This window comes from Zootoca vivipara, chromosome 11, assembly GCF_963506605.1.
Source record: "Zootoca vivipara chromosome 11, rZooViv1.1, whole genome shotgun sequence".
In the NCBI taxonomy this organism is placed as follows: Eukaryota; Metazoa; Chordata; class Lepidosauria; order Squamata; family Lacertidae; genus Zootoca; species Zootoca vivipara.
In genome coordinates this window covers 33,260,942-33,277,279 of record NC_083286.1, presented here as the reverse complement: position 1 = coordinate 33,277,279, position 16,338 = coordinate 33,260,942, and the positions used below count along the sequence as shown (strand labels likewise).

General features: G+C 37.7%; 1 protein-coding gene across 2 annotated transcripts in view; it reads left to right on the top strand.

Moving 5' to 3' along the window:
• The window catches only part of MSH3 (mutS homolog 3), a 62,655-nt gene that overhangs the window by 16,556 nt on the left and 29,761 nt on the right, over positions 1–16,338 (top strand). For both annotated transcript variants that reach the window (XR_004691562.2, XM_060280217.1), the window contains 4 exons: positions 4,941–5,053; positions 6,407–6,521; positions 8,322–8,406; positions 13,838–13,947. Coding sequence is in view for 1 of the 2 variants with exons in the window: in XM_060280217.1 (XP_060136200.1) it covers positions 4,941–5,053; positions 6,407–6,521; positions 8,322–8,406; positions 13,838–13,947 (423 nt within the window). In the remaining variant the exon portion in view is untranslated. The remainder of the gene's footprint in view (positions 1–4,940; positions 5,054–6,406; positions 6,522–8,321; positions 8,407–13,837; positions 13,948–16,338) is intronic.

Below are 16,338 nucleotides of genomic sequence, written 5' to 3'. Positions count from 1 at the left end.
TGTGCAGGTCATACTGCTAGAGTACCCAGTTTGTATCTCCTGCGTAGTAATGAGAAGGGAGTAAGTACAAGGCACCAAGTAACTCTTATTGTAGTTGTCTTTCCCCCCCTTTGGGAATCTTTATTTCCCAAAAAATCATAGTAGACTTGCAGTGACAAAATCAACAGTCCTCTACTTCTGTTTACCATTGCCTTGAAAAGTCACTAATACAGAAATGGAAAGGAGGAATTATCTGTTAATGGCCTCACAATGCAATATCCTAATTGCTAAGATAAGGATATACGAGTGTATTACTGGCAGTTGGATAACTCTGTTATACCTGTGTCAGGAGATAACATCGCTCAAACTAGCAAACTTTCAGTTTGTGTGTGGCTGCCCTATATGATGAGCAACTGAACTTCATGTTAAGGCATCTGCCTAAGGTGTATCTTCAAGTCCAAAACTGATCCTGCCCTCCGAGGCTGGTTATTAGATGCTGTGGAACAGGAAAGACTACTGTATAAGAATACTTTCTGCTTGAATTAAATTTTGCCCAAGCAATCACCTAATCATGGTTGGACAGGGCTATGCATTTACCAAGCCCAATTGTTAAGAATATAAGAGCCCCACTGGATGTGACTGATGGCCCATTTATCCCAGCATCCTTTTCTCACAGTGATCAAACAGATGCCTATGAAAAAGTTCAAGGAGTACATCAGTGCAAAAGCACTCTTTCCACTCGTGATGAAGCTGTATCTCAGTTTCCCAGCACGGGTACACAGAGACATACTGAAGGTGGACCATTACTATCATGCTTGTGTTTTGTCTGTGACTGTCAAGCACCCCTTGATCCATTTTTCAGAATTTATTAAAATAACTTATTAGCAGTGTGTACACAGTAATTCTTCTAACCCTTAATATAGGAAATGAGGTGACTTAAAGAAAAGCTCTTTAATAAGAGAAGAGTCTGATCAGTTATTTAAATACCTAAAATCCAGATTTGGAGCCTTAATTGATGTGAATTTAACTTTTAATTTTCTAGAGGACTGGAAAGGTTTGGCCTCCTACCAGAGGGAGTTACTTAACAAGCTATAGCAATTTAAACACGTGGTAATGTAGGGTGGAGAACTGCATCTGGCTGGCAGGCCAGATTGTTATTTCCCACACCCCTGCCAAGTTTGACAGGGACGTTGGGTGATCTTTTTTGCCTGCATGGGTCTCTAGAATCCCATTGGAAAGTGCTTTGCAAGGTAGCACTTTTCAGGAGACTTAGCAAGACACAACAACTAGATGATCACCAGATGTTGAGAAGCCCCTTGCGAAATGCTATGTTGCCTTAGGGTTTTGCAGGCACCGCTGATCAGCAGTGCCAGAGAAAAATCCTTTCGGCCGAGCCAAGTTTTTACCTGCCCCACACCTGATACTAAATATGCTATAAGATGTAAGATAGGTGGGCTTGGCTTAAATGGCCTTACATGCCCAAAGGGAAGGCCTGGTGGGCCTAATTTCCTGCACCTTTTGTAAAGTGCAATATATACAGTATGCAGACTGTGCACAAGGAGAGAAATTGCTATGACCAACTAATTTCATGGTTCACTCTTGGTGTATTTTGCAGATATCTTAATGTGTGCTTTGTTGGTCTGGAGTATGCCCTATCCAAATTTATTAGGGCTATTTACATTCATCTGGTCTATCATACAGTATGGTTAGACAATATATATGTGCTGGACTGGATATTTCTCATGCAGTGTTTTCCCCACCCTTTAAGAACGCTAGCAGTGGAAATATTGCTGTAACTGCTGGATGCTTCTGTTTCTTTCTTTCTCATTCCCTATTAAATTCCACTGACGATGCAAACATGTGCTTCCTATATCCTTGCCCTGGCTTCATCTGAACATACGCAACTGCTGGCACTTCACTAGTTGTGACTAGATTAGGCTTCAGAGTTGCTGATACTGGCATTGAAAGAGCTGCTTCGAGGAGCCCATGATGCTGAACTTGCTTCCAGATTCAGAATTGATAGTTATGCATGTATGACTATAAAACAAGAATGGAAAGTGTGATCTGTTATTTGGCTTCACAGAAAACTGAAGAAATAAATAGAGATGAGCTTAAAAATTTTTTTAAGCTGACTTTTATTTCATTGAAACATCATTTACCTCTACTTCTGTTTGAAACAATTGTTACCGGGGGGGGGGGTATAGAAAACAAAAAGCAATACTGACAGCTAGCAACTTTTATTTATGGTCTGCAGTCCTCACAATTTTTTTTAATGAAACCTCCATTCATATATGAATGTAGTAGCTGGGACTGAAATTGTTTCAGAACTACTTCTGAAGCAGGTAGGCACATAGTAAATATGTTAAGTAAGAGATAGTGTTTCCCCATTGAATATGATGCGGTATAGCATTCATAAGACACTTTAAATCATCTTCACTTAAAAACATTCTCGTGCTAACTGTCAGTCTTGGTCAGCAGACAGCCATGCATGGTCCCAGGTAGATTGGGATCATGTTTAGATGAAGAATTGGGGCATATTCAAAGGAGAGTTGTTGCAGAGTCAGAGTTATTGCAGGCCAAGATCTGAGCCAATAGACATTCTTACCAGGCTAAGGTGGGCAGAGAAACAGGAGGAAGAGACATTGTGACAGAAACATGGCGAGAGTTGCCTTGTTGCACATGCAAATACTTATTGCAAGCTAGGAGCATTTATGATCTGTCCAGGAAGAACCAATGGACTCTTTAGGGGTGGAACCATTCTGCAACCTAGGAAGGCAATATTTGTATTTTCTTCCTACACTCTTAAATCCCCATTGTTTGCCATCAAGGGCAATAGGAGACCAAGGAGGAGCTCTCTATTTCAAGTTTTAGTTGAACCTTACACTAAGTTTTTATATGGTTGAAGGTTTTAAAGGAGTTGATGGTAGAAGGGATAATAGGGGTTCATTCCATTGGCCATATACTTTCTTTGAGATGTACATGTTTTTATAATCTGGGTAAGATTTAGTCTGATCAGTTAGGACTGTTTTATTTTTCCACTTGTAGAGAACAACTTTAGGTAGTAGTTTTGTTAGGATTTGGAATTATATTAGTAGTCTTACTCCCTCAGGAGGTTGCTGACTCTTCTTCTTTGGAGTTTTTAAAGCAGAGGTTGGATGGCCATCTGTCTTTTATGATCTAGTTGAGATTCTTGCATTGCAGGGGGTTTACATGATGACCCTTGGGGTCCCTGACAACTCTACAATTCTATGTTTCTATATGAATGACAAACTAGGTTTAAAATTTCATTTTAAAATACACTGTTTGGAGTGACATGAAACAAGTAAACAAAACCACCTTGCAGTGCATAAAGATCATTTTATTGCACACATAAAATCTCATTTTCACTCTCACACAATGTGTTTTTAGATAAACAGAATAATTGAATATGCTTTCTATGACTTCTGATACAGAAAATGTAAGACACATATAGCATTTTCATAAATTGCCAGGAAAGCTTAACATAATTAATTGAAAAATAGAGCAGGGCATTTCCCTTACCCTAATGGCTTCTTAAATCCACACCAGCTTATCAAAGAAAGCATTAATTAGAAGAGTAATTGCAAAGCCAGCTGTCCATTGCTTGCTGTCCAGTACCTTCTGTTGAGGAAACTGTAAGGTATTTTTTGGGGAACTAATTAAAACTCTTGTGTGTTGCAAACTCATAATGTAACATTTTGGGTTACATTACACATCCTACTCTGGATGCATATTTGAAAGTTCACACATGGGTTTTTCCTATGCAGAATGGGGAGTGGTTACATTGCTAGTGTGATGCTTTAAAACATGTTACCAGTTGATTCATGGTGCAAGTTCATGTCCAATACATGATGTTGTTACATCATGCAGAAATAAGGTGTGGTAAAGCTAGAGTGAAGTTGCCAGGAGAAAGGGTAATCACTTGCTTTCTCCCCTCTTTCTTTTGGGGGGGGGGTATGGGTAGCACCAGTACTGTATTTGGTTGGCTGTATGGGATAGGGCCATAAATATTTACAGCATCCTCAGTCTAAACACTGGACACATCATGATTCCTAAGTCGCCCTTCTGGTCTCAGCAAGTAGGAGGCCATAGCTAAGGTGAGGTACTTCAAGGATCACATGACTTCAGTATTATAAACTGCATACTCGTTTTAAGAAAGGGGCAGGTCTTTTATGGCAGGGCAGAGGAGCTTAATGTCAGAGCCACAAATGCTCCAAGATAGCCCTGGTTGCTAATTAGTCCTTCAGCTAGGTTTATGCATAGCTCCTGTGTTCTAGATGGAATAGTATTTTGAACTCCAGGATCACACATGTTTCAGATGTTGTTGTATGTCCCTGGATTCCCTTACCATGTTTTAATTGGATTTTTGCCAAAACTGTGTATTTGTGTGTGTGTGTGTGTGTGCGCTGCTTAGTATGGGAAAACTCCTCCCCCTTCAACTGAGTGAGCACACCCAACTCCCTAAAATGTAGGATTAGAATCAGTGCTGTCCGGAAGGCAGTGGTGTCCTTTCATCACAATGCTGTGAGAATGAATTAGGTAGCAAAATGCTAAACCTGTCCTGAACCTAGAAAGATCCAGGTTATCTATCCAACTAAATAAAGGGCACAATTAATGTAATTAAGGATTTATTAATGCTTCAGGGCTTAGCTAGGGAAAACACAGTAGCAAATAAAATTGGAAGACAGAGCTTTGAAACTACTCTAGAATCTAATTTGTTGAGTTACAAAGTGATTTGATCAATGTGTGCAATGAGAAAAGGGCACACTTTAAAAATCAAATTTCTTTTCAAAGTTTCACTTAATGAAATAGTCCTGTGTCTTGATGTGTTTGCAAACAGTGAAGTAAGACAAATAGATTTTCTGATATTGTGAGTTTTCTTTCAGTTATTTTTGTAAAAGTACAGCAAGATTAAACATACGTACTGTACTTCTTATTTCCAGTTTACAGGATGACAGAATTCGGGTAGAGAGGATGGAAAACAAGCATTTTGAGTACAGCAATGCTTTCCAACTGATTACAGACTTCTATGGAGATCGAGTACTTGATAGTAAAGGTAACTGATTCAGAAACTTATTGAAATTTGTCTGAATAGTTTGCATTTGTATTAAATATGATTTTATTATTTTGTAAAAGTTACTTCACGGCATCATATTTTCCTTAATTTACAAGTAAATTTTAATATTCTGGGATTGTGCTTGTTAATATATACTCTAAGGATAATTCAAGAACTAAACTCTTTACTAGTCAATTGAGCAGCAAGTTGGGCCTGGTTTGCTTTTGGAAAGGGAGCCACACAAGGAATCTAGGCAGTGCCTTAGAATATTTGTCTCAGAGGAGATTTGACAAAGTTACAGTTTCCTAATTGATTTCTTGCAATGCAATCCTATACAGTCATACCTCTGGATACGAATGCTGTGGGTTGCATACAACATGGGTTATGAATGCGCCGAACCCGGAATTAATGGAACGGGTTACTTCCGAGTTCGGCGGTTCACGCATGCACAGAAGCGCAGAAGCGCGAACTGTGTGTGTGCAGAAGCACAAACACGGGTTGCGTACTGCTCATGTTGTGAACGGGGCTCTGGAACAGATCCCGTTCGCAACCAGAGGTACCACTGTACATGTCTATTCTTAAGTAAGCTATTCAGAGTTCATTGCTACTTGCTTCTAAGAAATTTTGTATAGATTTTCAGACTTAGGCTGTTTCCATGCAATCAGTTTTTCAAGTAACAAATGCTTAGTTAACTTGTTTCTGTTAAGAAAGGTTTTGATATTATATATGATGATGATGTTAATAATATAAATAATATAATATACTTGCAATGTGTCCTAACCAGGTCATACTCAGTAACTCAACATTTTTTTGGATTCTCATTTTCCTAGTAATAAATTGTTGCTGTGAAAAATATGGTTCTTTTTCTAGCTAGTTTGCGCCATTGCAATGGTAACATAAGCCCCTATTACATAGTACAGTATACAGAACCTTGTAGACTTTCCATTCCTCCTCCTCTCCTCTCCATCTCTGGAATACACAGCCACTATTTCCCGTGCAGCAAAGCTTCTTCCCTTGCCTGAATCCACTATGTCATGCAAAATTTGATAATGCTTTTTGCCCAGTAAGGCATCACAGTTTCCCCCTGTTCCAAGATGCACAAACAAATACAAGCCATTAAATGTGTAGATTGTAAAAATACCACAAATAACCCACTGAAGGAGATATCATTGCTGACAGTCCATAAAAATGAGATAGGCAAAAGAAATATTTGTTGTAGTGATTAGGATGCCAGTTTGGAGTGAGAGCTAAAATATAGTGCAGAACAGGAGCTCCTACACACTGGATTTTATATGTTGCTGTAATAAAAGCTGGTTGTAATACAACTACACAAATTACAATTGTATTTTTAAGGTTCCCAAGCATTGTCAATGGTTTTAAACTTGGATAAGTCAGTGCTATGCTCCCTGGCAGCTGTAATCATGTATCTTAAAGAATTTAATTTAGAAAAGATACTCTACAACCCAAGGTAAGTACTTTTAATTTCAGAAAACCACAATCCTGAAGAAAGAATACTGTGGGGATATTATTTTGCATCTGACCAATTTCCTTTCATAAAATATGTGTACCGTACTTTTTGTGTTATTCCACTTGTAAACATAATGTTCTATAACTAGGCATTGAAAGCTAACAAATGTGGAAAAACTTTAGAAATGTAAAAGTATATGCATGTAGGGTTTGTAAAATTGCTTACCTGGTTATTATACAGCCTAGTTCAGTGATGGCCAAACCTGGCCCTCCAGCTGTTTTTGGACTGCAACTCCCATCATCCCCAGCTAACAGGACCCAGTGATCAGGGATGATGGGAATTGTAGTCCCAAAACAGCTGGAGGGCCATGTTTGTAGTAATGAACTACTCTAATACTGAATGCAGAACTACTATGAGAAGAATTTTAAAGCAAATCCTTATTCTATCAAACCACCACTTCTGTTCTGTTTTGTGGGCTAGAGCAATTGTTATAAATGTGTATGTTTGCCATATTTTACAGAATCAATATATTCTCGGGTTATTGTTTATTTGTGAAGCATGTACAGTACAGTGTGGCTACCCTGAACTGTCATTGCTTACCACGGCTGGCTTTTCAATTCTCCTGAACAGGAAGGACTATAAAAGGACTTCCTGTTCCAGTTAAGTCTCGCTTAAGCAAAAATTGATCTCTGGATCAATTTTCATAAAGCCCTGATTTCTGACTTGCTTTTTAATCTGGGTTTCTACCTTGGTGCTGACTTGTTCTTCAGTCTTGACTACTGACTTGGTCCCAACGATCCTGGTCCCTGGCTTCTATCTTATTGTAGAATGCTTATCTAGCTCTGACAGTGGTTTAGGATTAATTCACTATCAACACCTCTACAGGAAGTAAATCAGATTAATCTGCTCCGCCGGCCGGCGGGGAGGAGTTGCGGTGGATCACGTGACCGCCCCTCCCCTTTACCTTTACAGTGGGCGTGGATGTTGTTCTGTGCCGCCCGGGTGGCCATGTCATTCATCATCGGCCAGTGGCTGGGCCCTGTTTAAGCTGCCACGCAAGCCGAGAGGGGTGTGGATCTTGTCCGAAGTCCGGGGCGGGGCTAGGGCCATGCCACGACCCTTCGGGAACCCAGGGCTGAGCTTGAGTTGGTTTGCATCGACGGGGCTCCCCCTACCAGTGGTTTACCCTACCAGACTACCTGCACAACGGGCAGGAGTCAGATATAGCCTGGTCTATTCAATGCCTAAGCCAATACCACTCACATTCTGTAACCAATAAAGTTGTGGCCTAAATTTGCCTAATAACATTAACCTTATACCCTGTGCCCTAGTGTTTTTATTCCTTCTTGAGGGGATGGTTGCAGGGTCTTGACATGCAAATACTTTGCACTAGCAGACTACTTAAAATTGCAAGGGTAATTTAATCTAAAAAACATGTCAAAATGAGTCGCTAAGCATGAAATCTGTATTGAGGTGCACCTTCCTTCCAACAAAATCAAGCATGGTGAAATAGTCACTATTTTTGTATAATTAATAATAATTTATTATTTATACCCCGCCCATCTAGACTTAAACATAATCTTCTTCTGAGAGAGACAAACATTCGTAGTTGGTTTTAAGTTAGCTTTTGGTAAATGTGAATCATTTTACTATTTCTCCTTCATATGTTTTAAGGTTCTTTCCCCAACAATATACAAAGCCATGATTTTGTTTTAAAGCTTAATAAGCAACTATTTTGTGCCTTTGGAACTATTGTGTTCCATAAAAAACTATTCATGGAATAATGTTTTTTTATTTCAGTAATTTTAAGAAGTTTTCAAGTGAAGCTGAATATATGATACTTAATGGGTCTACAGTAAATAATCTTGAAATCTTACAGAATCAGGTAAGAAAGTATGCTTCATCCTGCACATTTCTTTGCTTGGGAAGCAGGTCTTGGCCTAATGCGCATGTCCTTCATCCACTAGTTCTCCCCTAGCTTCCTATGTTTGGTCAGATTTTTCCCAGCTAGGCTTTAACAATGGAAGTAAGTTGAAACAGGAGATCTATGATTCTGTTATTCTTTCTAAGGAATGTATTCAGGGGGGAATAAGCAGTTAGGATTTAGCAACTAGTCTCCAGTCTCTTGATTTCCCTCTGGGCCTATGTTCACAGTACTTTAGTAAATGCAGTTTTGGGGTACTGGTAATGCATTTACCAAGGTGACATTGTGTTCAGTTCAGTTCAGTTTTACAGTATTACAGCAAAAGCCAGAAATACAAAGTACCATAATTCCAAACAAAAGATCAGCAATAACATCACCAGAAGCAGAACAGTTACACAAAAGGAATATGCAATGTATTATTCAATAGAAGAGATTTATGTTTCTTAATAGCTAAAGTGAAGAATTTGGCCACATCATATGATACTGGACTTGAGGAATCTTCCAGAAGGAATTTTCGTAAGATTTCGGGGGAGAATTCTAAATAATATTGAAAGGGTATAAATTTTGATAAAAGGGGTAAAATAAGTTGAGCTCGTTCTTCACTATAAAATTCACAGCATAAAAGGATGTGAGTGACAGATTCTACCTTATTGGACATGCAAGGGCAAAGGCGCTCATGAATTGGTACCCGCATAAATTTGCCGTATAGCACAGCTTAGGGCATTGCCTCAAAACGGGCTCTAGAAAAGGCCCATCTATAGGCTTCGTTAGTTTTTTTTTTTATATATATATATAAACAACTTTATTTCGATTCTTTAAAAAGTTACAGAGAACTATAAACAAATAACTAGTACAAATAAACACAAAATACAAAGCTATATCAATATAATCAACATTAAATTAAATCAATATAATCAAAATTAAACATCAAACTTGAAAAGAAAAAAAGAAAAGGAAAAAAAGAAAAAAGAAAGAAAAAGAAGTTAAAATTAGCTTCCTGTTGTTTGAACACCGCTTTCCTTTATACAATTTCTTTTCTCTCGTTTTACTTCAAATATTGTTTCACCAATTCCCCTCTATATCTTTCAGTCTAAGCAAATCACCAAATCTACATTTAATCCTTCTTTTTTCAAAAAGTCCTCCACATACTTCCATTCTTTTTTACAAATTTGTCTAGGGGTATTCCGAATTGCTGCTGTCATTTTGGAGAGGGTCATACTTCCATTCTTTTTTACAAATTTGTCTAGGGGTATTCCGAATTGCTGCTGTCATTTTGGAGAGGGTCATGAACTCTACTAACTTTTCCTGCCATTCTAAAATGGTTGGGATTTCCTCCCCTTTCCAATATTGTCCGATCAAGAGTCTTGCTGCCGCAAATGCGTAGAGGAGGATGTTCTTCCTGTCTTCTGGGATGTTCTCTGGTGTCATACTTAATAAAAAATACTCTGGTTTTTTGTCAAAGGTTATTTTTAACATCTTTTTTAACTTTTCATAGACCAAATTCCAAAATTCCCTAATTTTTTTGCACTGCCACCAACAATGATAGAAATCTCCTATTTTTTCACGGCACTTCCAGCATTTGTTCGAACTTGTTTTATAAATTTTCGCAATTTTCTCTGGGGTGAGGTGCCATCTATACATTAATTTTAGCATGTTTTCTTTTATCCCTGCACAGGCCGTGAATCTCCATCCCTCTTTCCATAATTTCTCCCATTGGTTGCTATAAATGGGCCTCCCAATATCTTGAGCCCATTTAATCATAGTTGTTTTGACTATTTCATCTTTCATCTCCCATTCTAGCAAATAATTGTATAATTTTGCCAATGGTTTTTCATTATTTTCAATCAAAATTTCTTGCAATTTAGATTTCCCCTCCTTAAACCCAATTTTCTTGTGTTTTTGGAATAGACTCTGTATTTGGCAATAATGCAACCAGCTTGTGCACTGTTCTTTCATTTGCTGATATGTTTTTAATTTTAATTGTCCATTCTCTTTAATTAATAATTCCTGGTAGGTTGCCCACTTTTTTTCTGTACTTTTACTAAATAATGATGTCATCTCTATAGGGGAAACCCACCACGGAATTTTAAAATCCAATATATCTCTATTTTCTCTCCAGATCTTCAATAGTGGCTTTTTAATTACATGATCCCTAAACTCTCTGTAACCTCCTTCTTTCTCTTCCATCAAATAAGCATGCCACCCTTGATTATTTCTGAATCCTTCTACATTTAATAATTCTTTGTCTTCTAATCTCATCCATTCTTTAATCCAGCATATACCAGCCGCAGTATGGTATAGCTTCAAATCTGGCACTCCCCAGCCTCCTCTTTCTTTAATGTCTGTTAGTAGTCTAAATTGAATTCTTGCTTTTTTTCCTCCCCATATGAATTTACTCAGATCCTTCTTCCAATTGTCGAATGTCTCTCTTTTCTCTATAATTGGGATCATTTGGAATAAAAAAATCATCCTAGGCAATACTGACATTTTAATCGCTGCTATCCTCGCAGAAAGGGTTAAATTTAACTTACTCCACCTCTCTAAGTCTTGTTTAATTTCGCTCCATTTCTTTCTATAATTATTTTCAAATAGATTCCAATTATTGGCCGTTATTTCTATTCCCAAATATTTTACTTTTTTCACGATTTCCCATCCTACTTTCTTTCCTAATTCCTCCTCTCCCTCTTTCCTCATATTTTTTGTAATTATCTTTGTTTTCTTTGCATTTATCTTAAAACCAGATACTTCTCCATATTTCCGTAGATTTTCTTCTAGATTCTTAATGTTTTCTGTTGGATCCTCTAGCATAATGATAACGTCATCGGCAAAGGCCATAGATTTGTAATTAATTTTCCCTACTTTCACCCCTTTGATTCCTCCATCTTCTTCTATTCCTTTTAGCATAAACTCAATTGATAGTATGAATAAAAGGGGTGAAAGCGGGCATCCTTGTCGTGTGCCCCTTGTTATTTCAATATCTTCTATCACTTCCCCGTTTATTATCAATTTGCCTTTTTGCTTCCCATATATCGCCCGGATGCCTTTTAGAAAGTTCCCTTCGACTCCTATGTTTTCTAAGGCCCTCATCATATATTTCCAGTTAACGTTATCGAATGCTTTTTCAGCATCTAGGAAAATCAAAGCTGCGCTTTGTCCAGGGTTCCAATCTAGATACTCTATTAAATCCAATAAAATCCTCACATTATTGTTCATTCTCCTTTGGGGTAAGAATCCCTGTTGATTCTTGCCGATTATTCTATTCAACATATCTTTAATCCTATTTGCCAGGACCCCTGCGAAAATTTTATAGTCCACATTCAAAAGGGATATGGGTCTGAAATTTTCCACTTGTTCATTTTGCTTGTCGCCTTTAGGGATGAGCGTTATGTAAGCCTCTTGCCAGCTTTGGGGGAATATTTCTTTTTCTAATATCTCATTTATCAATTTCACGTAGATACCTCCTAATTGCTCTTTAAATATTCTATAATGTTGGTTGGTGAGGCCATCCGTCCCTGGGGATTTCCCTGGTTTAAGCTTCTCTATTACATTGTACACTTCCTGCAATGTTACCGGCCTGTTTAATTTATCTCTCTCTTCTTCTTTTATTTGAGTCAATTTGCAATTTCTAAAGTGGGCTTCTAATTTCTTCTCACTTATTTCCTCTCCTTTATACAAATTTTTATAATATTTAATAAAACATTTGTGAATATCCTCTTTCTTTGTCCAATATTTCCCATCCATTTTTATACTTGCAATTATCCTCTCACTCTCTCTTTTCTTTAGCTGCCATGCCAAGAGCTTTCCAACTTTCCCTCCCATTTCAAAAGTTCTTTGTTTTGACCATCTAATCTTCCTTTCTAATTCTTCTCCCATTAATGTTGATAATTCATTCTGTAAAATTTTAATTTCAGATACTATCCTTTGGTCCTGTGGGCTCTTAGTTAATTCTTTTTCTTTGTTTTCTATTTTCCCTTTTATTATATTCAAATTATATTCCTTTTCTTTTCTAATTTTATTTTTTTGTTGGATGTAGATACCTCGTAAATAAGCTTTACTCGATTCCCATATTGTTTCTATTCCCACATTCCCCGCTTGATTTATTTCGAAAAATTCCTCTATTAATTTTCTCATTTTTATTACAAATTTTTCATCATTTAAAATTCTTTCGTCCAATCTCCACCGATTGCTCTTTTTATCGTTACCTTTCAATTTCAACATGATTGGGTTATGGTCCGTCAAGGACTTCGCCATTATTTCACATTTTGTCAATTTTGTCATTAATTTATTTGTAATCCACATGATATCAATTCTCGTTGCCGATTTTTGGGCTCCGGAATAATATGTATATTTCCTATCCCTATAGGCTTCGTTAGTGATGTTATATAAGTAAGGGGCAGCTGCAAAGTTAGGGTGGCATTGTATTCATTTATTTGTACCCTGTATTTTTATCAGATAATGTACAATTCTAGAAGGATGCCAGCATAATTTAATACCAATCAAGAAGAAGAACATGATGCAGGACATGCATGTTCTGAGGGCATATGATGCAGCCAGCTTGTTGAAGTTAAGCAGGTCCAGGTCTAGTCATCTTTAGTTCTATGATGAATGAAAGGCCAGATATAAGACTTCCTTTTAAAAAGTAAAGCTCTTGCCCAACTGAGGAACATAAAAGGCACAAACACTTGGAACACAACTGTACATGGAAAATAAGCCAATGAGAGAAGGAATTTACTGAAGATAAAAAACACCTAGCCACAAAGATCACTGAAGGAGTTATAGAAAGTAAAAGAAAAACTAACCCCCCCCCAGAAGTTCAAGAGATTCATATCTAGATCATTGCATTGATGTTATTAGTATGTATAATGTGGGAAATAAGTTGTAGAACAAACAGACAAAACACAAAGTAATTGGCCACTAGAACCAAATGTTATTTATCAAAGAGTATTAAACAATTTAAATGTGAAATCAAGAGTCATTTTTTTAGAAGTGTAGATATTATTAACATTGATCTTTTTATGGGACAGTTGTGGTAGCCAGTGTAACACCACTTTTCAAAAAAGGGACCCACAGACATTCAAGGAAATGCGAGTTTCTGAGGAAAGTTGTAAACTTATTTTGTTGTGCATTTTTATCATACTTCATTTTATGTTGATGAATTTCTGTATTTTAATGTTTTGTTGGAAGCCGCCCAGAGTGGCTGGGGGAACCTGGCCAGATGGGCGGGGTATAAATAATAAATTATTATTATTATTATTATTATTATTATTATTATTATTATTATGAAAAACAGAATATGTTTAAAGACCTAAGATTCTTAAAGTTCAGATTTCCCATATTTTCTTTTGAATTTGTTTTAATTGATTGCATAAAACACACACTGTCATTACTGTAGACTGATAAGAAAAGAAAAGGCAGCCTGTTTTGGGTCTTGGATCATACAAAAACTTCATTTGGCCAACGAAGACTAAAGAAATGGGTGACACAGCCTCTCTTGAAATCCAGGTATTCATTACCAAATAACTTTGCTACCCAATAACTGAGCTGGATATTGATTATTTTAAAGGTATAATTCTTCTGTCTTTCCTTATTTTCCTTTCTGCAGCTTATTTTCTTCTTAGGCTAAATTGAACACTGCTAGCTTGGAAGAATAATTACCAACTTTCAGATCAGCTCTGCTATTAGCTCTTATTCGCCATATAAAATTTAGTGTGTTTTTAGGTTTTGGCTGTTATTCGTTTGCCTGTTTCTGCATCCTTTAAACATGCTGGCAGTGTCATAGCATTACTTGCTATATTTAATGGAACTCCTTCCTGAATAATATACATATAGTTGTCCTTGACTTCTGTCATACTTACCGGTAGGTATAAAATAAAAACTTTTCATTGGCTAGACGTTGGGATGTAACAGATAGTTTTGTTGATTTTAGCGTTGCTGCTTTGTTCTGATTCTATTTTTAGATTTGATGCAGTGTTTTAACAATATTTTATTTGTTACGATTGTGGTGTTCTGTATTGCTAGCTACCCCGTGCTTCCATTGGGAGGAAGTCCAGAGCAGAAACATAAGGACTACATAACACTAGTCTTACTTACATGTTCATCATAGGAACTATTTTCAGCTATGCAGTGAATGTGACAATTATAGAAGAGTCAGCGTTTGCCCTTGGCAGTACAGTTTGATACAGTTGGAAACAATGGGAGAGACAGTCCCCTGTTATAGAACTTGTGGGGAGTGATCACTGGTAGGCGACAAAATTCTGCTAGCTGGAAGTATGCGGTTGTTTGTTGTTGTCATTTGACTGAATTTCAGAATTTAGAATTTTATGTAAAATCCTCACCAGTCAGCAGTTTTTTTCTTTGCAGTAATATATGAATGGAAGCTGAGAAAACTGATACCGGCTCATGTGCCTCTTTATCTTTTTTCCTAATCAGTTTGCATTCAGAAGCTTCCTCTCCTGACTTACCATGATGAGAGACTGTTGTTGCAATAAAATGTGCTGTAATTGTAGATCACAATTATTTATGATGATTGCAGCTTTTCATTACAGATGCATTCTGCTCAATGGCTCATCTCTCCCTAAGGATGGAATGTGTATGACAAAAGCCTAATTTAGACCCAGTAGTAATTCTGCTTAGAATTGGATTAACATACAGTAAATACTTTGGAACGAAAACTTTATTTTTGAAAATATGGGAGTGGGACATGAGAGAGAGACAGGGACCATTGTATCAGAGATAGAAGTCCTGTGTGAAATGATCTAGCTTGATGTCCCAATATTCGGCTAATTGCTGATAAATTGTTGTTGTTGTTTAGTCGTTTAGTCGTGTCCGACTCTTCGTGACCCCATGGACCATAGCACGCCAGGCACTCCTGTCTTGCACTGCCTCCCGCAGTTTGGTCAAACTCATGTTCGTAGCTTCGAGAACACTGTCCAACCATCTCGTCCTCTGTCATCCCCTTCTCCTAGTGCCCTCAATCTTTCCCAACATCAGGGTCTTTTCCAAGGATTCTTCTCTTCTCATGAGGTGGCCAAAGTATTGGAGCCTCAGCTTCACGATCTGTCCTTCCAGGGAGCACTCAGGGCTGATTTCCTTAAGAATGGATAGGTTTGATCTTCTAGCAGTCCATGGGACTCTCAAGAGTCTCCTCCAGCACCATAATTCAAAAGCATCAATTCTTCGGCGATCAGCCTTCTTTATGGTCCAGCTCTCACTTCCATACATCACTACTGGGAAAACCATAGCTTTAACTATACGGACCTTTGTCGGTAAGGTGATGTCTCTGCTTTTTAAGATGCTGTCTAGGTTTGTCATTGCTTTTCTCCCAAGAAGCAGGCGTTTTTAATTTCGTGACTGCTGTCACCATCTGCAGTGATCAAGGAGCCCAAGAAAGTAAAATCTCTCACTGCCTCCATTTCTTCCCCTTCTATTTGCCAGGAGATGATGGGACCAGTGGCCATGATCTTGGTTTTTTTGATGTTGAGCTTCAGACCATATTTTGCGCTCTCCTCTTTCACCCTCATTAAAAGGTTCTTTAATTCCTCCTCACTTTCTGCCATCAAGGTTGTGTCATCTGCATATCTGAGGTTGTTGATATTTCTTCCGGCAATCTTAATTCCGACTTGGGATTCATCTAGTCCAGCCTTTCGCATGATGAATTCTGCATATAAGTTAAATAAGCAGGGAGACAATATACAACCTTGTCGTACTCCTTTTCCAATTTTGAACCAATCAGTTGTTCCATATCCAGTTCTAACTGTAGCTTCTTGTCCCACATAGAGATTTCTCAGGAGACAGATGAGGTGATCAGGCACTCCCATTTCCATAGTTTGCTGTGGTCGACACAGTCAAAGGCTTTTGCATAGTCAATGAAGCAGAAGTAGACGTTTTTCTGGA